The 25,668-nt window shown below is 32.9% G+C and overlaps 1 protein-coding gene across 2 annotated transcripts; it reads left to right on the top strand.

Moving 5' to 3' along the window:
• Nucleotides 1–3,153: 3,153 nt before the first annotated feature.
• Nucleotides 3,154–10,628, top strand: LOC107959775 (DNA (cytosine-5)-methyltransferase 1). Of its 2 annotated transcripts, none has more exons than XM_016895911.2 (12): nucleotides 3,154–3,511; nucleotides 4,645–6,151; nucleotides 6,368–7,973; nucleotides 8,085–8,249; nucleotides 8,391–8,592; nucleotides 8,696–8,807; nucleotides 8,881–9,028; nucleotides 9,118–9,315; nucleotides 9,424–9,702; nucleotides 9,792–9,953; nucleotides 10,050–10,268; nucleotides 10,385–10,628. In XM_016895911.2, the coding sequence occupies exons 1-12, from the start codon at nucleotides 3,472–3,474 to the stop codon at nucleotides 10,514–10,516; spliced, it is 4,770 nt and encodes a 1,589-aa protein (XP_016751400.1). In that variant the 5' UTR covers nucleotides 3,154–3,471; the 3' UTR covers nucleotides 10,517–10,628. The 2 variants fall into 2 exon arrangements, with proteins under 2 accessions (XP_016751400.1, XP_016751401.1); XM_016895912.2 differs by lacking the exon at nucleotides 3,154–3,511 and adding an exon at nucleotides 3,778–3,878.
• The last annotated feature ends 15,040 nt before the right edge of the window (nucleotides 10,629–25,668 follow it).

The raw sequence follows: 25,668 nt of genomic DNA, 5'->3' as shown, positions 1-25,668 counted from the left end.
GATTAATTAGCAACATGAAAGTCAACCGAATGTTGTCCATTATTAGTTTGTTAATTTCATATTTTTTGTTAAACTAAGATTTATTTGATAATATGTTTTAATATAATAAATTAAAGTGTTTTTGAATAAAATTTAAAGTTGAACAAATTTGACAAAATGATTTCTCAAATGAAATCTAAGAGATAAAATTTTGAATCATTGTTTTGAACTCTTAGAAATTTTTTAATCGACTTAAAATGATTTTAATTAAGAATTCTTTCAACTAGGCAAACTGTTTTTAAAACAAGTCAGTATAGCTTCAGGCAAAAAAATATTGATACTTTTTTGGCAAAGTATCGATAGTTTTCAAGATATTAATATAACTTTTAAAAAAAGTACCAATTTGACATTATGTTTTTCACAAATTCAGCTAAATATTGATCTAGTATTGATACTTTTCATACGGTATTGTTAAAATTTGTCTGGTATCAGTATCTTCAACTCCAACGGTCACTGAATTCTATATTTAATGAAAATATTATTGATACCTTTTTAGTCGATATCGATACTCGCTATTGCAGGTGAATTAAATGCACTGATTTTCATATTCCCAACGACTTTATTCATATCTCCAACAACCACAATGGTTGGAAATTAATTAGCAGGTATGAATACCAGCTTCCAAAGATCCTATAATAACAAGAGAGATAATTCAAGCCTAAAAGATCAATCAATCAACCTTTGTGCTTAACTTTCATACTTTTATTGTAAACATGTGTGAGCTTTTATTGCTATTCTTTTAGCTTAAGTATTTTCTTGTTTATTGGTGCTTAATTGGCAAATAATTCAAGTTTGTAAGGATTTCTTTGTAGTTTGCTATTGTGTTTACTCTTTGAGAGGGTTTGTATCTTATTGTTTGGGTAGAAACCTTAAGGGAGTTTGTAAGGTTAAACATTGTCCTCGAAGGTTATCAAATTAGTGAATTTGGTAAAATTCTTAATTGTGGAAAGCTAAGGTAGTGGAGTAGGCAATTAGAACCGAACCACTATAAATCGAAGTGTTCTTTGTCTTTATCTTTTTCTTAGCAATTACAAATTTTTAAGAGGTTAATTCGCCTCCTCTCGATGATTTTGAGTTGAATTATCGAGCTAAGAATTTTGATTGTTTTGCAATTCAGTCCTTTTTAGCATTAAATATCTAATTAGCCTAATTAACTTCAAATTATGCATTTTTGTAATATAGGAAGTAGCGAGTAGCTAGCTAGACTCCTTCATTGCATGCTTGTCGAGTAGGAACAATTAAATCACTGAATCCCTTGGAATACTCTGATGTTCCATAGGACACTATAAATATTTCAACTAACCTTTAACACTTGCAGTAAAGTTGCGGTAGTTATATTTGTTGTAGTATTGATTCTCAACCTTGGTGCACACATGTCGGGGTGTGGCTAGATGTTAAATTGAGGATCAATGATGCCCCACTTGTCAAAGGTGCAAAAATGAGAATGTGGCTTCGCTTGGTCTACTATAGCCATTACCAATTCCAGACAGAGTTTGGGTTGTCATTAGTCTTGGCTTCATAGAGGGCCTCCTCAACCCAAACGAGAAAAATGTGGTTTTGGCAGTGGTAGATCACTTAAGGACACTTTTTGGCTCTATCTCACTCGTTTATAGCCAAAACAGTAGCACAAGAATATTTGGCTCATATGTATTAACTCCACGGGATGGCTGATACTATCATTTTATATAGAGATTGGATTTTTGTGAGTGTTTTTTGGCAAGAGCTCTTTAGGAGGGCAGGAACCAAACTCCTACTGTCCATAGCCTATCATCCCCAAAATGATGGCCAAACTAAAGTTTTAAACTATTGCCTTGAAGGTTACCTTAGGTGTATAATAGGGGAAAGGCTTCTTGATTGGGTGAGTTGACTACCTTTGGTTGAATGGTGGTACAATTTGACCTTCCATTCAGCCATTCAACTTACCTCCTATAAGGCATTCTATGGGCAGACACCATTACAACATCTGTCGTACTTTGCTATGATTTCACCTGTGGCCAGCGTGGATAGAAGCTTGCAGGCTCAAGAAGCTACAAGGAAAATGTTGTAGTTTCATCTAGAACAAACACAATCAAGGATGAAGTAGCTAGCTGACAAGTACAAGATTGATAGACAGTTCCAAGGAGAATTGCTTTACCTGAGGTTGCAGCCATATAGACAATAATCAATTAGAATGGCTCTTAACCATAAATTGTCTCCCAAATATTTTGGCCATTTTCCTATCGCGGCCAAGGTTGGACAAGTGGCTTATAGGCTATAGTTACCTTCAAGATCACACATCCATTCTACATTACATGTTTCTCAACTGAAGAAGCATGTTGGATCAGCACCAGTCTAAGCTTAATTGCCATTATTGGATGCACATAGGGCCTTGCTTAAGGAGCCAATCAGAATTTGTGAGCGCAAAAATGGTCAAGAAAAAGTAATCAAGTTGTTACTGAGGTACTTGTGGAATGGGCAGACACTTTCCCTAAATATGCCATCTAAGAACCACTGCACAAGCTGTGTGCCACCTTTCCTCATTTTAATCATCGAGGACAAGCATCTGTTTTGGCAGTACTTGTTATGAGGTAAAACTTGAATTAGAAAAATAAAGATAGGTTAAGTAAACGGTGTGTTTAGAAGGTAATTCAAGGATGTAAAACAGGGCGGTTTGTTTTAGTTAAAAGGTGCGAATAAGAATTTAATGAAAACGGTACACATAAAGGGAAGACAACGGCCTGAGCTATTAATAGGCCAACTAACTTTTCAAACGGCTAATTCTTTTCCTTTTAAGCATACCCTTGTCGTTGAGCAGTTTTAGTATTTTTTCCTCCTCGATTTTCTTCTCTTCCTTTTTACTCTGTGAATTTTCTCTCTTGAATTTTCTAATTGTATCATAAAAATATATAATTTTTTAAAGTTAAAAACTGAATACTTTTTAAGTAAAGTTAGAGTTTAAGCCTTGTGAAAAATAAAATAATACTAAGAATTTATATTAGCTCGAATTTAAATTTTATTAAGATCAAATGTAATTAAGGGGACGAAAAATATCCAATCTCACTTATAAACGAAATAGTAACGGGTAGGGTATTTGACTTGGTCCTTATAGTTGATGTGGCTTTATACAATACAAGTGGACAGCATTGTCATAGTTTAGGGCGGAAAACGGGAAAGAACTTTACGATTTTTTTTGTGTGTTTTTGGCGTTTGGGGAAAAAACTTGTAAAAAAGTTAAAAATGGTAGAAAATTTTCATTTTTGGAGGAATGGCGCCAACATTTTTTTCCAAAACCAGTGTTCCCGCCTTTCTTTGCTTTTCCCCTTCATTTATTTATAATGTTCAATGTTTCTTCCCTTTCTATTCATCTTCACTAAACACTGTTCTCACTGAACGAAGCCAAACATCAAAGAAACAGTGAGTTTAGAGCTAAGGTTTCCTTCTCTTCTCCAAGTCATGGGATCTGTCGCTCTTTTGGATTCTAATTCCCCTTCAGGTTTTCCTTTTTTTTTTTAATCTCTTAAACTGAATTATTGATTCCATATACTCATTCCCGATTGTTGATTTTTGATTTGCGGCTCGCCGAAGAAAAGAAAAAAAAAGGGAGGGGGGCTGGGCCCATGACTATATTAATGTATATTTATCATTTTTTACGCATTTAATTTTATGTATAAGAGAGACGAAACTGTAGACTTACTGCTTAAGACAGGTCATCTAGTCTGAGCTAAGCCAATCAGGTGATGGCAGTTTGTTTTAATTACATGTTCAACAAAAATCCCTTTTTTGTTTTGGTTCTGTGATTTTCATTGCAATTATCGAAGGGTGCAGCTCGAATATGAAAATCCAAATTTAGTTGTTATTCAGTATGGGGTCTTTTGATTATTTTCACGGATTTTCTTGTTTCTGCATGTTGATCCCTTGTGCTTTAACCTTCATGCACTTTGTTTTATTTTAATGGGGCTAGTCCCGTTTGAGTTTCTTCTGTGTCCTTTTTTTGGTGGATTTGATCTTTGGGACCTGTTCTTTTTTCTATAAAACCTTTGGTTTGATAAGCTTGTTTCATTAGATTTGCATTTGTATTTCCCTGTGAGTTTGTGCTAAACATTTCAAGGTTCTACTTACATTTGGCTTAGCAAAATGGTTTAGCAAAACAAGATTGTGTGTGTGTGTGTGTGTATGTCTGGACTCTGGACTTGATCTTTGGGACCTTTTTTTTTCTATAAAACGTCTGGTTTGATCAACTTGTTTCATTAGATTTGCATTTGTATTTCCCTGTGAGTTTGTGCTAAACATTTCAAGGTTCTGCTTACATTTGGCTTATCAAAATGTTTTAGCAAAACAAGATTGCGTGTGTGCGTGTGTGCGTGAAGAATCTTGTTAATTCATTTCTTTACAGAGTATAAATTACCTAGTCTTATGCTTTACTTCGCTTAGCCATTTCAGTAATCTGTGTGATCGTGCTAGCATATTATTTTCTTATATTTTTTTTTATTTATTTTTCACCATGCAGTGATATAGAAGAGGCATGTTGTGTTTATGCTATACCATTTATTTATATTTTTGTTTCTAATGGTTTTTTAAAGTGCCTAAACTCAAGTTCACAAGATCTTTTTTTTTTTTGGCATTTAGGAATGAAGAAGAATAAGAAAGGCAAGAATAAATCTGCTAAATCCTCCACCAAGAAAGAGATGGAAACTGATAAAAAAGTACAGAAGCGTAATAGTGCTCAGGAAAATGGGGAGCCAGTCCCTTCAAAAAGGCCAAAGAGAGCTGCTGCCTGCACTGATTTTAAGGAGAAAGCAGTTTGCATATCCGAAAAGGATTCAGTTGTTGAGTCAAAGAAGGATATGGTAGTAGAAGATGAAATTCTAGCTGTAGGGCTGACTTGTGAAAAAGATGATGGTCGGCCTAATAGGAGGCTAACTGATTTTGTATTGCATAATTCAGAAGGTCTTCCACAACCCCTTGAGATGTTGGAAGTCAATGACATGTTCATAACTGGTTTGATATTGCCGCTTGAAGAAAATTCTGACAAGGAAAAAGTAAAGGAGAAGAGTGTTAGATGTGAAGGATTTGGACGTGTTGAGTCTTGGGGCATCTCTGGTTATGAAGATGGTTGTCCAGTGATATGGCTTTCAACTGATGTAGCTGATTACTCCTGCTGTAAGCCAAGTGGCAGCTATAAAAAATATTATGAACATTTCTTTGAAAAAGCTCGAGCTTGTGTAGAGGTTTATAAAAAACTTTCAAAGCCATCTGGTGGAAATCCTGACTTAAGTCTTGATGAATTGCTTGCTGGTGTTGTTCGGTCCATGAGTGGAAGCAAGAGCTTCTCTCGTGGGGCATCGATTAGGGATTTTGTTATTTCCCAGGGAGAATTTATTTATAATCAACTGATTGGTTTGGATGCAACTTCGAGGGTAAATGACCAGGTATTTGCTGGATTGCCTGTTCTTACTGCCCTCAAAGATGAGAGCAGGAAGCGTGAAAATATAGGGCTAGACATGGCACTGTTTTCTGGTGGTGCTCTGACTATTGGTAAAAAAGGAGAGGGGGAAAGCAAATTGGATGAGACATATTCATCTACTCTTACAGCTGAGGAAGATGAGGATGCAAAGTTGGCAAAACTGTTGCAAGAGGAAGAATACTGGAAATCTATGAAACAGAAGAGGAACCAAGGCTCAGCCTCTATGTCAAACAAATTCTATATCAAAATCAATGAAGATGAGATTGCAAATGATTATCCTCTTCCAGCATACTACAAGAATTCTAATGAAGAAACTGATGAACTTGTAGTTTTTGAAAGTGACTTTGATGTGTGTGATCCTGAGGATCTCCCTCGAAGCATGCTCCACAACTGGTCATTTTACAATTCAGACTCAAGGCTGATTTCCTTGGAGCTGCTTCCTATGAAACCATGTGCTGACATTGATGTTACCATTTTTGGTTCTGGGGTTATGACTGCTGATGATGGAATTGGATTCTGTCTTGACAATGACCTTAGTCAGTCTACTTCAGGTTCTTCGAGTGTGCTGAATGCTGATGGAATTCCAATTTTTTTGAGTGCTATTAAGGAATGGATGATTGAATTTGGATCATCAATGATATTCATCTCAATCAGGACAGATATGGCCTGGTATTGTCTCATGTTTCTTGATTAGGATTCTGTTGCTATAATATTTTTGCTAATTCATGTTTGATCTACAATGCCTGCAGAAAAGTTTCTAGAAAGTGAAAAAAAAAACCATAGTTCTTTGCAATTATCTACTAATATGCAAAACAACCAGATTTCCTATTCATTAGTTAATTAGTTTTAATTGTGACAAGTTTTTATTTTCTCTCCATTTTTCAGGTATAGACTTGGCAAACCATCAAAGCAATATCTTCCTTGGTATGAACCAGTACTCAAAACAGCAAGGGTTGCGATAAGCATTATTACATTGTTGAAGGAGCAAACACGAGTATCACGCCTCTCTTTCAATGATGTAATTAAGAGGGTGTCTGAGTTCAAGAAGGATAATCGCGCTTTTATATCTTCTGATCCAGCAGCTGTTGAGAGATATATTGTTGTGCATGGACAGATAATACTACAACTCTTTGCAGAGTTTCCTGATGAAAAGATTAAAAAGTGTGCATTTGTGGTTGGCCTTGCGAATAAAATGGAAGAGAGACACCATACAAAATGGTTAGTCAAGAAGAAGAAAGTTGTACACAAGAATGAACCAAATTTAAATCCTCGAGCAGCAATGATGCCTATAGCTTCTATAAGAAAGGCTATGCAGGCGACCACAACGAGGCTAATCAATAGGATTTGGGGGGATTACTATTCAAACTACTCTCCAGAAGATTCAAAGGAGGAAACCAATTGCGAGGTGAAAGATGAAGATGAAAATGAGGAACAAGAAGAAAATGAAGATGATGATGGTGATGCTAATGCTGAAGCTGAAGCTGAAGCTGAAGCTAATTCTGAAGCTGAAGCTGATGCTGAAGCTGAAGCTGATGCTGAAGCTGAAGCTGATGCTAATGCTAATGCTGAAGATAAACCAATTCCAATGGAGACTCAGAAGTCTCCTTCAGTATCAAAGCAACCAAGACAGTGTTCTACTGAGGAAGTAAGCTGGGATGAAGAGCCTGTAAGCAAAACAAGCACTGATAAGCCTCTTTATAAACGAGCCATTGTACATGGAGAAGTAGTTGTGGTCGGAAGTGCTGTTTCTGTTGAAGTTGATTTGTATGAACTTCCTGCAATCTATTTTGTGGAGTACATGTTTGAAACTTCAAAGGGAAGAAAAATGTTTCATGGACGAATGATGCAGAGAGGATCTGAAACTGTACTTGGCAATGCAGCTAATGAGAGAGAGGTGTTCCTAACAAATAACTGTGGAGATTTTGAATTGGAGGATGTGAAACAGACTGTAGTGGTAGATATTCGATTAAGACCTTGGGGATATCAGCATCGGAAAGATAATGCCAACATGGACAAACTTGATAGAGCAGAAGCAGAGGAGAGGAAGAGAAAAGGACTTCCAATGGAGTATTATTGTAAAAGCTTGTATTGGCCTGAGAGGGGTGCCTTCTTTACGCTCCCCATTGATACTTTGGGTTTGGGTTCTGGTTGCTGCCATTCTTGCCAAGTTAAGGATGCTGGGAGGGCCAAAGAAGTGTTCAAAGTGAATTCGTCAAATACAGGCTTTGTATACAAGGGAACTGAGTACTCTATCCATGATTATGTCTATGTAAGTCCACATCAATTTACAGTAGAAAGGGCTGAGACTGAAAACTTTAAAGCTGGGAGGAATATAGGCTTGAAGCCTTATGTTGTGTGCCAAGTGCTAGAGATTATTGTCCCAAAGGGGCAGAAAAAAGTTTGTGAAGAGTCCACCCAAGTTAAAGTCAGGAGATTTTTCCGACCAGAGGACATTTCAGCTGAAAAGGCTTACAGTTCTGATATAAGAGAGGTAGTTGCTATCCTAAAATACGATGACAGTTATAAACTTCTTATTGTCATAGTTTTAGTTATACTTTTCTATGGTAAATTTATATGTTTTTTTATTTATTTAAATTTTCAGGTCTATTATAGTGAAGAAACAGACATTTTGTTTGTTGAGGCAATAGAAGGCAAATGTGAAGTCAGAAAGAAGAATGACCTTCCAGCATGCAATTCTCCAGTAATATTTCATCATGTCTTCTTTTGCGATCGCATATATGACCCTTCCAATGGATCTCTCAAGCAGGTGAGTCCCTTTTGCTTCCTTTGCTGTAGTGCTTGTTGGGAATGATACGTCCATAATCATTTCCATGGTAATTTTTGTTTGCATTTATAATTTGTACCTTTGGAGGATAACTAACTTCCCCCCTTTTTGGTTGGCAAACAGTTACCAGCTCAAATAAAACTGAGGTACTCAACTGGAATTGTGGATAATGAAATTGCATACCAGAAGAAAAAGGGAAAGGGTAAACAGGAAGAAAGTGAATTACAAGTTGAGAAACAGCATGAAGCATCTCAGGAGATCCGCTTGGCTACGTTAGACATATTTGCAGGTTGTGGTGGTCTGTCAGAGGGGTTGCACCAATCTGGTACTGTCTACCTTTTTGTCTATTTCATCAATTTTTATGTGCTTAGCCATATTTATTTCTTAGGCACTTTATGTCCAACCATCTTTTGTTATTACTGGTGTAGGTGTATCATTAACTAAATGGGCAATTGAATATGAAGAGCCTGCTGGAGATGCATTCAAACTCAATCATCCTGAGTCTTTGGTCTTCATTAAAAACTGCAATGTCATTCTTAGGTCCGTATGACAAGTTTGCTCTCCTCTATTCCTCTTTAAATTGCTAATAACTAAAAAGCAAGTTATAATACAGGGCTATTATGGAGAAGTGTGGGGATGTAGATGACTGCATCTCCACCTCTGAGGCAGCTGAATTAGCAGCATCACTTGATGAGAAAGAGATTAATGATTTGCCATTACCGGGGCAAGTAGATTTCATCAATGGAGGCCCTCCATGCCAGGTATTATATATTATAGTTTTCCTTTGTTATCTAATCTCTGGAGTAATTAATAAATGATTCATTAAGAGCAAAGCTGTTTTACTTTGCAGGGTTTCTCTGGAATGAATAGATTTAACCATAGTACATGGAGTAAAGTACAATGTGAGATGATTTTAGCTTTCTTATCATTTGCTGATTACTTCCGGCCAAGGTATTTCCTCTTAGAGAACGTGAGGAACTTTGTGTCTTTCAATAAGGGGCAAACATTTAAGTTAACTCTGGCTTCACTTCTTGAAATGGGTTATCAGGTAGATATTCCTTTCACCTAACAGCAATTTCTGTAGTATACTTGTTATGAGAATACAAATATAAGTACATGTGCGGTTGTGTATGATATTCTGGTTTTGCCTGTTTAGGTGAGGTTTGGTATTTTGGAAGCTGGAGCCTATGGAGTTTCTCAGTCAAGAAAACGAGCATTCATATGGGCAGCCTCCCCTGAAGAGACTCTTCCTGAATGGCCAGAGCCAATGCATGTCTTTGCTGTTCCAGAGTTGAAAGTTACATTATCACATAATTTGCAGTATGCAGCTGTGAGGAGTACTGCAAGTGGAGCCCCTTTCCGTGCAATTACTGTGCGAGATACAATTGGTGATCTACCAGCTGTAGGAAATGGGGCCTCGAAGACAAATTTGGAGGTAACTATATTGAAAATTATTTCCAAAATTGCTTCATTCTATAAAAGGTTGTACATGCATATTCAATTTACAATGTTCTGTTTCCACAGTATCAAAGTGAAGCTGTCTCGTGGTTTCAGAAGAAAATTCGAGGAAACATAGCTGTCCTTACTGATCATATATCAAAGGAAATGAATGAGCTTAACCTGATTCGGTGTCAAAAGATTCCAAAGCGACCAGGTGCAGATTGGCATGATCTTCCAGATGAGAAGGTACATAATCGGCTTCTGTTCTTTGCATCTGTTTTGAAATCTGATCAGAATGAAATTGTTGAGCTGCTGGGTTGTTTGTTTCCTTAAAAATTGCAGGTTAAACTCTCTACTGGACAATTGGTAGATTTAATACCCTGGTGTCTGCCAAATACAGCCAAAAGGCACAATCAATGGAAAGGGCTATTTGGAAGGTTGGATTGGGAAGGGAACTTCCCAACTTCTATCACTGACCCTCAACCTATGGGTAAGGTTGGAATGTGCTTTCATCCAGAACAGGACAGGATTCTGACGGTTCGGGAATGTGCTCGGTCTCAAGTAAGTCATTAAACTTACTGAACATTCATTGCTATTTGGTTTGTGAAAGCTTGGGTAGAATGAAGTAGAAAACATTGGTATAAGCTCTAATGGATATTTTTTGTCTGCCAAAACAGGGTTTCCCAGACGGCTACAAGTTTGCTGGTAACATTCAACACAAGCATCGGCAGATAGGAAATGCGGTTCCACCTCCATTGGCATTTGCATTGGGAAGGAAACTAAAGGAAGCATTAGACTGTAAAAAGTGAATGTAATTTGCAATTTTAGTTGATGGGATTTTGGTAAGACTCCTCCATTTTACCTTAGACAAAAGGCCCTTGATTCATTTATAAAAAATTGTTGTCTGGCTTTTTTTAAAAATATTTTTTTGCGCTCTCTCCCTCTCTCTCTCTCTATATATATTGATTACAATTGATCAGTTCAATTGGAAATTGGTTGGTTCAGATCAATCTAATATAATTGCTTTTGATGAGAATCACTTTGAATTAGTAAAAATCTAGTTTCCATACACGATGTATGGGTTAATTGTACATATCAATTTTATGTATTACATAATTTAATAATTTCTTGTAAATTTTATGAACAATTTGATAAGTATCTATATTTTATGTTAAAAGTAATTGGGTAAGGATTTGTTTACAATTTTAAAATATTAATAAACGCAACTTTGAACAAATACAAATTAAAGTATAATCGAAATAATAAATTTGATATATATTAAAAAAAACATTAAATAATGAGAATAGACATAAGTATTTGAAGGTTTTATCACAATAATGAAATTCTTTCACTATTAATATATAAAGTAAAAAACAATGAATTTGTACTAAATTAATATGTACATAATTTGTAAAGTAAAAAAAAATAAGAAATGAAGTAATTTGTGAAGTAAAAACAATAATAAAATCAATATATACTTAAATTAATAAAAAAATTCAATAATCACTGCATGAAAAAAAAAGGAAAAAAAAAGAAGACTACAAAGTATGATAAATATAATCTGAATATAAAAAAAATTGAATATATATATATCTAATTTGGTGATTACATTATCTTGTATGTTCAATCATGAATAATGATTGTAATCGAATTTTAAAATTAATATACACAGAACCTTTTTAAAATTAATAAGAATAGTCTTAGCATACAAAAATTTTCGAGTATGATTGATAATTATAAGTTACAAATATTAATTATGATTAATAAATTATTAATTACTTCATAACATTGTTTATTTTGAAAAGTATAAGAAATTAGATTTTGAGAAATTTTAAATAATTAAGTTTTCTAAAAGTATTTTCAAATTTAATATATATAGCATAACAATTTAAAGTTACAATTATGGGATGCAATTTCATATAGTATATAGTTAAAATTTGGCCATTTGTTTTCATAAATTGACAACATGTGGCAGATTATCATATTTACTCTTAAATTATACCTTTCTAATTTAATTACCTAAAATAATATGAAGAGAATGATTCCCCTCCCAATTTTACTCTACAATTTTTAATATAAAACTTGACTAATAATGAACTAACTAAATTTAGGAAATAAATATTTGAAATAATATAATTATAATTCATTTGATTTACATCATTACTACTTAAAAAATTAATTCCGAAAAAATTAGTAACATATAACGTGAATTATTGATATACATTAAAATATTAATAATAAAAAACACATTTTAATGGATAATTATCTAAGAGTTTTCCTCATCTTTTTATTCATAACAAATATTACTATTTTGATTTTTGAATCCTAACAATTTTTTACTCACAAATTTTTTTTTATACGAACTCTAATAATTTTTTTTTTCAAATTACTTTATAGATATTTCTTAAATATTAGTGCTGAATTTTAGGTACATATGTTTTTAATGTATATTTGGATAGTGTTTGGAAGCTACCTAGTAATTGGATCTGTGTGTAATTGATTATAATTACACTGAGTTAACATATTTGAGTAACTATTATAATTGGTGAGTTTCACCGAATTAGATGTAATTGGAGTACTTACACTTTTTAATTCTTATGGGAGGGTAACAATAAGAGTAATTACGCAGAAAACTACACACAAATTCAAATTTAAAAAAAAATAGTTTTTATATAAGTTTAAGTTAATAGATTTTTATATTGCAAGCATGAAAATGTACAAGTGTTTGAGATGATTATAGTTCAAGATTTTTTATATTATAAATCTTAAAAAAAATTATTTAACTCTTAATTTCTTTTAAAGTTATAGCCAAAAAAATTATTGTAAAAAAATTTACATGTTAGAGAAGTTTTATAATACATTTAATTATAAAAAGTTATGATCAAGACGTATAAACATAACTTATTTATGTGTCAATGTTATATATTTTAAAAATAATATGCTTATTTGTAAAAAGAGGGTTATATATATTTTTTATCTTAACTTATTTGTAAAAAAATAATTTTCTAAAGTTACGACAACAAGTTATATTATTTATAAAAAGTGTTATGAAAGTTATTGACCACTTTATAGATTTTTTTATATATAAAAGTTATATATTATAAATTGAGAATAACTTATATTAGGATAATTCTAAAAAGTTTAATTTTTAGGCAGTAATAAAATTAAGCCATGGCATGGATTTTAAAGAGATAAAAATATAAATATATACGTCTATAGATAATCTCTTCCCTAATTCAATTTAACTTTAATTAAATATTTAAAAGGTAAATAATATTACATAATACAACAAATTTTTCATCTCTTATTTTGTTTTAAGCTTAAATTAGTGAATAAAATGAATTGGCTATATATATATAGATTCAGTATATGCAGTTGTTTCGGCTTTTGAATATCTGCTACAAACTTTGTAGAAGTTTGATGAAGAAAAGGATATTAAAACATGAAAAACAGAAGTTGCAATTTTTTACAAGAATTGATGGGTGCGAAGCCCTTCAGCTGCATAAGGAAATATTTTAGGCTTCGAAAACAATTATAAAAACATTAACAACGAAAGTCATAAGAACATGAGTTCATTGCTTCAATAGTATTTTGTGGATCAAAATGCCAAAACAATAAATATTATTCTCAAGAATTCACAGAAACATGAGAAGGTTGCAAGAGGAAAGGAATCTTCTTTGCTATGAATTTAATTCCTAATTAAGTTTGACTCTTTATTTTTTAAATAATTTAATTAAAGTAAATTAAGTTAGGGAAGAGATTGTCTATGGATGTGTATATATTTATATTTTTATCTCTTTAAAAATGGATGATATGGCTTGATTTTATTAATGCCTAAAAACTAAGCTGCTTAGTATCATTCTAATACAAGTTATTCTCTTATAAAATTTATATTATATTTTACTTAATTTACATATTATAAAAAATATTGTAATGACCTAGCATAACTTTTTCTCTAAATTAAGTTTATATATGTCACACCCCAAAATTTGCAGATCCGAGAGAAAGGCAAATAGATGTGAAGGGTCCCTGTTTTGACGCACTATGGTAGTATAGTCCGTCATTTTACAAATTTCTAACAAACTAAAGTTTGGTGCATAAAGTATCCGCCCGTAGAAGTATCTAAGGATTTAATCTCGGGGTGTTCTTCAATTGAAGAAAGAGTACAACAAACAAAGAGCACGCCTCAGAGTTTTGGCTGAGTATGAAGCACTTACTAAGTGTATGAGAAAATTTTGGAAGATTAGATCATCTTCAAGAGCACGCCTTATGAGTGTTACCACCAAATGTATAGTACGCCTGGCTTGCTCGAACGCTATGCAAGATAGGTTATGTAACGTGATTGGTTGGGACTTGGGAGTCAACTGAATGGATTGATTGGTTAAACTGCATCTGTATCGGATTCTCTTTTATAATTTCACGATTTTTGTAGGGCATTTAAGGGACAATTTCTGCATGCATTTGATACTTGTCAAGATCCACTAAAAGGAATTGAGTATATATAATGGGAAAGGAACGTTTTAGATGGTCTTTCTTTCGTTTTGCTCTACGTTCTGGTTCTTCTTCCTAAACCTAAACAATCTTTTCTTCTTCGTTAGGTTTGGAAGCTAGATTTTTGGTTTAATCAGTGAATGTTTCAATCTCCTAGTAAGTTTTATAACTCCGCATGTTGAGATTTTGAAAGAGTAAGGATGTTAAAAGGCATAAAAATAGTAGGGTGTGAATAGGAGGTGCTACATGGGGGTCGTCTGTAATTGAGATATTAGTAAACTGTCTGTAAATGAGATTTTAATAGAAGTTCCATAATCTATTAACAGTTGCTACTGCTGGTTCGGGTAGGATCATCAGAACAGAAACTCAGAGTTGGAGTGAAGGTGAGTATTTATCTTGACTCATGTATGATAATTTATAATAGTTATTCATTTGTTGATGTCTTCGCGGATAACTGGTGATGGTATGTGTGTGTGAAGTATCATAAATTTTCTGCATGTTTGCAAATAAGGTATATAATGTGTTGTATGAATAAGATGATATGTGGTATGTATGCATGTGAGATTTGGTATTGGAGAGTATGAATTTGTTGGAAGTGTGAATGAAATCTAGTTAAGTGTGTTTTATGTTAAATGAGTAATGCATCTGTATGTTTTGCCTTCAGAAGAGTAGGTACATTGCTAACCAGACTGGCAGATCATAAAACAAAATGCGTAAGACCATATAGTAGAGACACATGACATTTTATGACAATGAGGATGTTCATGGTGTAGCCTCTAGTGCGTTGTAAGCTAGATTGGCAGATCACGATGTGAAGAAATGTGTAAGACCGTATGGGTGGGGCCCATGGCATCAACTGATATAAGGTCCGTCAGGACAATAAATCGTTAAGTTCTTTGAAAGGCCTTAGTGGCTAGTATTCTGTGACGCCTTTATGACGTATTCTTTGATGCCTTTGTGGCATATTCTGTGACGCCCAAGTAGCTAGTAACTGATAACCATCATTGTGGTGAGGTCTAGATATTCATTTAAAGTAGTTTTGCAGAAGTTTATTTTACGGTGTCCTATTCTACGAGTTCGCTACAGTATCTGTCGGAGTATGCAGTTTAGTATACTCGAGATTAGGGGTGATGTAGGTGTCCGTCAAGTCTAAGTAAATCCACATTATGTATAGAAGTTAACTAAATTCTATGGTATCCGCGAAATTTGAATATTAAAACGTTATATATAAAGGTTATTTATAGTCTAAGTTGTCCGCCAAACCTGGACGTTGTATCGTCGCGTGATTACATGCAAGTGTACACGGTTGTAGAAGTAATAAGTAGTAAGTAAAAGAGTTATTGTCTCTACAGGGACTGTGTGATAATTAGTTGCAAAGTTAATTTTCAATCAATTTGGTTAAACAAGATAAAGAAGATTAATTTTGATGGAATATTGCAATTTAAATTAAAGAATTAAATCAGCATTCAGATACATACAAAACAAAACAAAACAAAACAACATACATTGCAGAAATGATCATAATGGGAAATAAACACAAGGCATAAAATAACATAACATGAATAAACTAAAATAAAATATTACACTTCAACAAGGATTCATTAGAAATCATAAAAAGAATATTACGAGAGATTAGTGGCAATATGAAAATTCATTAAACTTATTTTAATTAAAGCATATGCTTCTTCCAAAGTCCTATTATGTCCTTAAGTTAATTGGCATATCCCAATGTCAAAAAACTAACTTAGAAATCACCCTTCTGAGCACTTACACAATTTATGCATACAACAATTATCTTCTGAAATCGACATGATATGTACCATTTAGATTTTATGCCTATTAACTATTACCTCTTCCCAGATTAAACAATTAATTCAATAACTTATAAATGTTGGACATACATTCACAAGTATAAACATGCTTTAAACCTAAATGAATGAAATAATTATTTGCACATAATATTCAAGAAACAAATATCTAATGAACTCAAATCAAGATTCGTATCTATTTTGAATAAACAAAATTAAGTCATGTTGTATTAAACTAAAAATTTAAAGATGAGATGCAATCTAGTCTCTCGACATAGAAAATAATAATTTAACAGAAAGAGAAGGATAAGAAAGAGTAGCCGAGGGGGCTATCCATGACCATTACATAATGCGAAGAGTAAACAGCTCAGTGTAGGGGGCGATCTGCGGTTGCTCCTTGCGACTTCCTATGGCGGCTTTCCTCTTCATATTTAGGTTAAAAATAATCTAAACACCTTCAAGTTGATCTCCTAGAAGCTTTTATTTTTGCAAGTGATTGCCTTATTTTGTGGACCAAGTGTCTAGCAAGCCATGAGAAAGGCATGAAACACTTAATAATCATGAGAGTGAATTTGTGTATCTTAAGATGTGTTGTTGTTGTGTTCTTTTGATGAATGGGTGAATGCCCTATTTATAGCTGTCAAAATTATGCCAAAAATAGCAAATGCATCTCCCCTAATCTCCCATGCTTGAGTCGTCCCTTCTATGGTGGAAGACTAAGTCTTCCTTGCAAAATATAGCAAGGAAGGTTGCTTGAATCCCTCTCCTAGTGGTTGTCGTCCCTTGTGTTGAGGAAGAATGAGTCTTCCTTGCTATTTTTAGCAAGGGAGTTACCTTTGTTCTCTCTATGCATGGCCGACCACATGTGGTCCAAGTGTGGTGACCTTTGACTGTTATTTCTAGTAGTAGTTGGACAGTCGAAGGCTTGATTAAGGAAGATATTGTGCTGATTTTATTTTATGTAATTTTAGGTCATATCTGCTATATTTAGGAGTCTGAAAGGTTGGTTAAGGACTATTAATTTTAGCAGTGGATAATTGTCTACTTGTTTTCTTGGTAAAATGGGTAGGTAATGAATGGTTTTGGGCCTTTTGTTTAGGTAATACTGGCCTCCTTAGAATTCGTATGGGATTATTACCATTTTGAACTCCATATGACTAAACTATTAATCTTTCAACCTGTACCTGTCTAAGACCCAAATAAAACAAAAAATCTACCAACCTTTCCATTAGCTTAATTATCCCAAAAATTAACAAAATAAAATGCATTGAACATAAAATTCATGATCTTAACACATTCCATAGAAATAATAAAATATAATGAAATCTAGTATAAAATCATAGAAAGTGTTGTATTTGTACTCGAAATCAGTGTAATTTATAAATAAAATAGTGCTTAAATATGTATATATTTTGGAGTTTACAGACGTCCTCGTGATATGTAGCGTGGTTGTTTAGGATTCCCTAGGATGACTGGAAATGTTTCATCCATCAGAATGAGTAGTGGACTGATATGATTTAAGATATGATCTGATTGGCATCTTGAGAGTTACCAAATTCAATATGAGAATCTGCCAAAAGTAGGATTTGTGCGAAGGTTACCTTAAGAGATCAATTAGTATAAGTATTTTCCAAGAATAATATCAGAGAGTGCACCATCCTGGGTGAAGTGTTCAACATCTGTCTGTGTGAGAAACTGTCGAAAGTAGATTTTGCATGAATATCCTTCTGAGGAATGCATTTGCTTCTGAAAAGGAAATGAGATCTGTATTGAGTGGTGTAATCTATAATCTACCTAATGAGTGAATTGTGTATGTGGTGGTCAAGTATAGAAGTCAACGTATATGTAAATGCCAATATTAGTATAAGTAACCACCAAAGATCGAAAAGAGATTCAGAATATTCAAGTTATGGAAATCAACAGTAAACATTCAAAGGTAACTTAAATTAAAATTCACTAAGTTCCTTGAACTTATTAGCGTCTGTTTTGGTGTAGGTTTTGATTGAAGAGTTGGTACGTTAGGAGGGACCAAGCTAGGAAGGAATGTACTAGGGTAGCAGTTCGAGTTGCAATATTATGCATATAAGGGACAGCTTAGGAATATGACGCTTAGTACTCCACGACGTGAAAAGTCTTTTTTTAACAAATTTCTAAGTTGTAACGTCATATGCCATTTTTGAAAATTTGATGTAATTATTGGACATTCCTTTTATTCTAAGAATAGTAAATAAAAGAATAAGAAACATGTTTTAGAATGGCTTTATACTTGTAATAAAATTTTTGTTAAATGTTTAAGTTTTGTAACAACCAATATTCGAATCTAGTAATTCGAGTTGGGTATAGGATGTTACAATATAAGTTTGTATAATTAAAGTTGTAGGCTATTTGCACCATGAACCCAAGTATTATATGGTAGCTGTTAATTATGTAATTACAAAAGGTTTTCTTGTACTAGAGACAACTCGTGAATTCTTTTTACAAATTTGGTGTTTTATTGATATCTAAATCTCTCACACTAGAAAAGGTCACAACTTTCTAATTTTTTAAAAATCCATCTTTATGTACTTTGATAGAAACAACATTAGGAATTTCATTTTTTTCTGGATTGCATATAGAATCGAAAATGGTTTATGGTTGAAGATTTATTTTTTCATAAATAAATTGTTTGAGTTTATTTAAAAAATATATATTTATTTTTTGTTGAAAACTTTCAAAGCACTAATATAAATTGATAGAAGTTGTAGTTGTAACACCCTGACACTCGACTCGATAGTCGAAATCACGAACAGAACCTAACCTGTGCATAAAAAACAAAACTGTATGATGAGTATATCTCTCAGTAGTATTCCTATAATCTGACACAATATAAAGAGATGGTATAATTCACAATACATAGAATCACCATCTAAAAACTTAGTTCCTTATAACTCAAGCATGAAATATCATTTAATACACATCTCTAAATCATAAAATCACAAACTGTATTACCTTTTAGTCAATATTCCAAGCTCACGAGTTCATGTTCAACTTGCTTTGATTTGTCATCCCGGATTGCCCGACTACGATAACCAACCACCTGAGTTGCCCGACAATGATGGTTTATTGATAGAACTTTATCATCCCAGATTGCTCGGCAACAATGACATGCCACCTCGAGTTGTTCAGCAACAATGACTTACCACCCTAGATTGCTCGACAACGATGGTTTATTATTACAATTCTGTCATCTTGGATTGCCTAGTAATGATGACATGCCATACCGACAACAATGACTTACCACCCCAGATTGCTCGACAATGATGGCTTTTCAATTCAAGTTTATCATTCGTCCTTTCCATCATTTCACACGAATCAATTTATAGTTTACAAAACAAAAGTCACTAGTTAAAAAATGCTTCAATAAGCTTCAACTAATTTCTCATACAAATTATTGATATAGAGTTATATCTATAATTTTCTACTTTATTCACTTTAGTCCTTGTATCAACATTAACCTTAATGTACCTCAATATAATTCAATTCATCCTCAATTATTCAATAAGACAATTTACAATGTAAAATAGCACAAAGATACATCATTTAATTAAGAATGAGACTATAGAAATAGCTATTGAAAACTCTGAGTTATTCGTAGATGGTTTTAACTTTTCCCTTTCCTTTTGCGAATTTTGGGTTGACATTAGCTATTGATTAATATAAACATATAATTTAATCAATAATCACCAATTTCAAGATCAAACAAAAATTTATACAAAGTTTGCATTTTATTCAATTTAGTCCCTAAAATCGGGACTAACATAACTTTCAAATTTAAATTCAAATTTGAATTTCGGTTTCACCCTAGTCCATTAGGGATTTCCTATTCCTAATCCTGCAACCAATTTTACAGTTTTTGCATATTAGTCTCTAATGTGCAAAACTATTAATTAACTTCATAATTTAGCCCCTTTTCACCTCTAAGCTTAAAATTTATCAATTTAGTACCTAAAAATTCAAGAAAACAATAGTGGTAACTTTATAAACTCTAAAAGGTTTACAAATTGATATATGGGCTAGTTAGATTAAGCTCTTACTGGAACACCTTCACTTAACCCAATAGTCGGATCTGGGTGCAGCCTCACAATCGAATCGGGTTCTTGTTCATACTAAGATCTCATTAAGTTAAAACATACTATATTACCTATTTATGAAATTTGCAACAGTCTTGTTAAAAACCTTTTAAACCCATCAAGCGTACTATCTTGTTCCCGATCCTATCTATTGGCGGATAGATCATTGCGTTGATACCTTCTGACCATTCTATCAGCCTTCGTTCAACTTTGATAGACCTTCTGATTATCTCACCATCTTTACGGATTCTATCATTTCTTTACTTTGTATCATTTCTTCTATTTATTCCTAGTGTGAATTTTTCCTTTTTCCATGTTCCTACAAGATAGTTTTTTTCCACTTGTACTTTTACTAATCCTTGAATAAATCCCCTTAGACTACCATTTCAATTGGTCCAAGGTGAGCTCCTCCACTTACCATGGTCCTAAAAATTTGCCGACATCCCAACTATCGAGATAACTTATTTTAGTCTTCCGCTATTCTGGCAGACTAAATCTCTTTTAAGACGGGTAGGGATTGAGTCACTTCCTTGTAATCCGTTTTAATTTGTGATACCATACTTATGTACGTAACATGCTCGTCCATGGAGTTCCTCTTAAGCCTACCGTATCCAACAAACTGTCACGGTGTGACAGTTGAGCTTACGATTCCTCTTATATGATGATTTTCGACAATTCCAACCCCATTTTTGGGAATTTCACAATATATTTCCCTTGTTAGGTAACTCTCTCTATTATTGGGCTCTAGTTAACCCTTTTTTCCCTTACAATCTATTTAGTGTATTTTCAAACGCTCTTTAGTATTTAGGGGGCTCTAAGTATCCTCTAAAGATTCTTAATGGCGGAGCCTTATCTGTGATCCTCAGGTAAACCTTCTTTGTTTGCTTACACACCAGGAAACTACTGGCTCGTCATTTCTCATAACCACTTCACGTTGGGTTTTCACCCTATTGCCTCACTGGCCTTTATGGTTATCGTACAAGCGAACTGTTTCCCTTTTTTATTATTTTTGCTTCGTCCCACGGATTCTTTAGACCCGCTCACCAATACTTGTATTTTTACTTATGCATATATTCCCATATTTACCTTTCCGGCAGACGCTCTATGCTGCTATAGTCGAGCTAGGGTTTTACACTTCAAAATTTTCATGTTTACTGTTCCGACGGACTATCCTGTGTTTTACATCCCCGCAGACTATTTATGATGCCATAACATCTTTCAGCTATAGTTTTACACAAAATAACCCTGTGTTTACTAACTCGAAGGATTATCAAAGGATACCATAACATCTTTCAGCCATGGTCTTAGTCCTATTAAACCATTTTGACGTGTTTTCACATGATGCCATAGCGTCTTTCAGCTATAGTCTTACTCATTTTTATCATGATGTCATAACATCTTTTAGATATGGTCTTACTCATTTTAGGCATTGATCTACCGCAAATCGATATGGAAAATTAGGCTTTCCAACACACTTAAGGAGCTTTTTCTCGAGCAAAACAGAGTTTTTAGTTTAGATTTTTGTTATATTTGTATTTTTATATTTTTTTGGGTAATAAGTGAAAATATCTCATTTTTTTCTACTTTTTGTCCCAAATTGGTCGATAGTGTCATTGGGAGTTCTAACGTGTGTGTGACTAATGTAGGATGTGTTGAAAGTCGAAAATGAGTGATAACGACATCTAGAGAAAGGGTATTGCAATATTCAACCATTGGAATCGCGATACCTCTAACAGTATATAAGACCAAGGAGATCATTCAGTGGTATCGTGACATCCTATTTGGGTTTCGCGATATCCACCTTTCAAGGAAGACCCTAAGTTCAACATTGCCTAAGATATCGTGATATCCTCTTTTGGATATTATGAAATCACTTTCGTTAGAGGGACAAAATTGAACAAAAAGGGAAACCTTTGTCTACCCGACTCACCAATCACACAAGACCCATGTAGGGGAAATTTTAGCATAAAAAAGTCATCCGAACATCATTCAAATACCAAAAATTGCTAAGGAGGAGAGACACATTTTAGCTTTATTTTATGTTTAGTTTTCTCTAGGTTTTCTTTACTCTGCACTTTTCTAGGGTTTTTATTTTTCTCTTCTTCTACTTTAAATTAGAGTTTATTCTTCTGTATATTTTTCTTGTTCTTGATGTTAGTTAAGTTAGTTAACACTGTAGTTAAGGTTTATTTACATTTCCAATCTCTGTACCTTACTTTCAAGATTCTTTAAGCTTTAGTTTAATGTATTTAAGTTGATTTTACTTCAAATCTGTTAAAACTTTTTCCTTTTATGTTTACCGCTTCAATTTTCTTTATTAAATACTTTTGGTTTCATGCTATTTAAGTTTTCTTGCATAAAAACCTCAACTTTCACATTTTTCTTAAGCTTTACTTTCATAGCTACTTTATTTTCTATTGTTACGTTTATTTTCTTAGTTTGAGTATGTATAGCTAAATCCTTAAGGAGGTTAATTGATGAAGATGTAGATAAACTAAAATATTTAGAAAAAGGATTAAATTGTAACAAATTAGACTAATTTGAATAGAACTAAGAACTTAGGTAGTGACGACCCTAAGGTATTAAGACAAAGTGAGACCAAAAGGTAATCTTGTCGCGCACTCATTCATTTGTCTTAGATTAACCGACAAGATCGGAAGATAAACTGGGCCTAATTCGTCTTAAATCAGTAAAATTGAGATCAGAAGATAAAATAGAGCCATTTGATAATTTACGCAATTTATGTTCCTAGTCCAAGATTTGGTGAACCACATCGAAGTCAACCAACCCTCATTAGTCATTTTCAAGAAAGTCCCTCTAGTTTACATTTCTTGTAATTTAGTCCCTAGTGTAGAATATTTAATTTTCTTGCAAACTTATCTTTTATGAATCATCGTAATATAAAATCATACTAGTAGCAACTTAGCCTCTATCGTGTATATTAGTTATTGCTCAATCGCCTCTTCTTTTGGGTTTGATCCTTGAAATACTTCGGTGTTTCATTGTAACACTATAAATGTCACAACTAACCTATATGCTTGTAGTAAAACTGAACTTTAAAAATTGTTTCATAAACTAGTTTTTTTTAATGCGCACGCGCGCAACTGGTCAGGCGTATAGCATTCGATCGGACCCATGGCCTAGCCATGATATTTCTTTTTTACTTTTCCCGTTGTCTTCCATCCATTCCTTCATTTCATAGTGCCTAACCTTGATGTTTTAACATTGCAGTGTCCCCTTTGCAAGGCTTGGAGCTTCACACATCACGAGTGCACTCAACAAAAACGTATAGCGGTATCTAACAGAATCACCCTATTCTCATTCCTAACTTCAACTAACCCTTTAACATTCCCTGACATGCACATTATTTACACACACAAGCATAAGCATATGATCACGTATACTTAGTAACATGAAACACGCCAAATTGTACAAGGATCATTACAAAACTTAGGCTATTCCTACAACATCATTGAAAGGGCCATAGAAACTCACCAGACATTTCTTCGTCTTGTCCGCTTAACTTTTTTGAATGCTGGAGCTTTCATTCTCTTGGTAGCTAAACAAGACAACCAATTTCTTACATCCAAAAAACCTAGTTAGTAGAAATTAGGTTAATGAACTGAGAGAGTGTTCACCCAAAATTTATTTATTTTAGATGATCTTTTGATATTTATAAATATCAAGTATAACGGTTGAGTAGTGGTGAAGCTGTCTATGATGACTTGTGTTCGAATCCATTTCCTCACACTATTTTCTATATGGTGCAATTTTACCTCAAACTTTAGTAAAAGTCATACCATGTTTTTAAAATAAATGTGGTAGGAATTAAAATAAGGAGGTGAATTGGTGAAGTGGTTAAGTGCTTCTAAGTATATTAGAGGTATTAAGCTCAAGTTCCATTATTTTCATCTTTTTATTTAATTTACAATTTCAATGTGCATAATGTGCTTGCCATCTACCCCATTGTTTCCATGTTTAGGAGGATTCATTTATCTCTTTATGCTCCTATGTTCCCTCTCTTTCCTTTCACTTCTTTCTTGCCTATTTGCTATGAATCAATGAACCTGGTCATAGTTGACTAAGCTTACCCCACCTCCTTGCTGTCCATACCACTCATTTGCTTTTGTAGCGACGTAAAAATTTTAGCTTGGTCGCTAATTGGGGTGTTTGATTGAAAGTTTAAAGATCGAGGTTTGATTTTAAAAAGGGGAGTCGCCACCGATCTTTTTTCTAGGTGTGATCGGACACCTAATAAATCATCCCTTTTTTTTAAAGAAAACTTATTCTTGAACAAAAATGAAGGCTAAATTTAGGTCTATGTGAAAATCCAGAGAAAAATAGGGTTCGGGAGTTGGTTATGCGTGAGGAAGGTATTAGCACCCTCGCGACGCCCAAAATTGGTCTCTTTATTAAACACGTGTTGTCTTGATTTTTAAAAATACTAATTCAATTTGACATTTAATCGTGATCCGATTGAAAAATAAGAATTTTTAGTTTTTAGTTTTTTAGAAGCGTATTCTGTCTTTAACACAAGCCGACGAATTTCACCCAACATAGCGATGAAATCGATGGCTTAATGTTAAATCGGTACATTGCCTTATTTATTGAAATAAAAAAATGATTAAAAATCTTTAAAGTAGTGAACAACAAAATGATATAAATGGGCGGGAAACAAAAATAAAAGAGTTAGGAATATACCAAAACAAATAAATATAATAATATTAAAACAATAATAACGTATGCGGTATTAAACATGATGACAATATTATTAAACACGAAATAAGAACGAACATATATATAAACATATAAGAATAATGAGTTAGGTGTCATAAACTTAATTGTTTAAAAAAATACTAATAATGCTAGATATATATATAGATATATATATTAAAGTATATGTAAGAATAGGAATGAAAAATGTATACATAATAGTACTAAAATATATACATAATATATATACATAATATATGAAAATGAACATACACAATATATATTATAAATATTAATGACATAACAATATATTAATAAATATGTATATATGTTGAAAATAAATACATAATATCATTAAAATAAAACAATAAGTGGCAATAGTGAAAATAATAAGTATAATAATAAATATAATGATATACGAAAATAATACTATATATAAAGTATAGATATACGTATAATAAAATATACGTACTAATATTAATAATACAATAGGAATAAATAAATGTAATAATAATATATACACAATATGGTATTACAAATATACATATACATATAACAGTGTTTAAGAATATATACATAAGATGATATAAAAATATATACATGGAATAGCATAAGAAATATATACTAATAACATTTTATATACATAATATATAAATATATAATATATTTATATTAGAAATGATAATAATATATAAAAAAACTATTCATACACCACAAAAATACGTACATATATATAAATAATAATGAGGTTAGAAATATACAATGATATTAGAAATATACATAAAATAGTATAAAAGATAAATAACTAATAATATTAAAATATATCCATAATAGTATATA

This window comes from Gossypium hirsutum, chromosome A05 (genome assembly GCF_007990345.1).
Source record: "Gossypium hirsutum isolate 1008001.06 chromosome A05, Gossypium_hirsutum_v2.1, whole genome shotgun sequence".
NCBI classification, from domain to species: Eukaryota; Viridiplantae; Streptophyta; class Magnoliopsida; order Malvales; family Malvaceae; genus Gossypium; species Gossypium hirsutum.
This window is presented reverse-complemented; position numbering and strand designations above follow the sequence as displayed.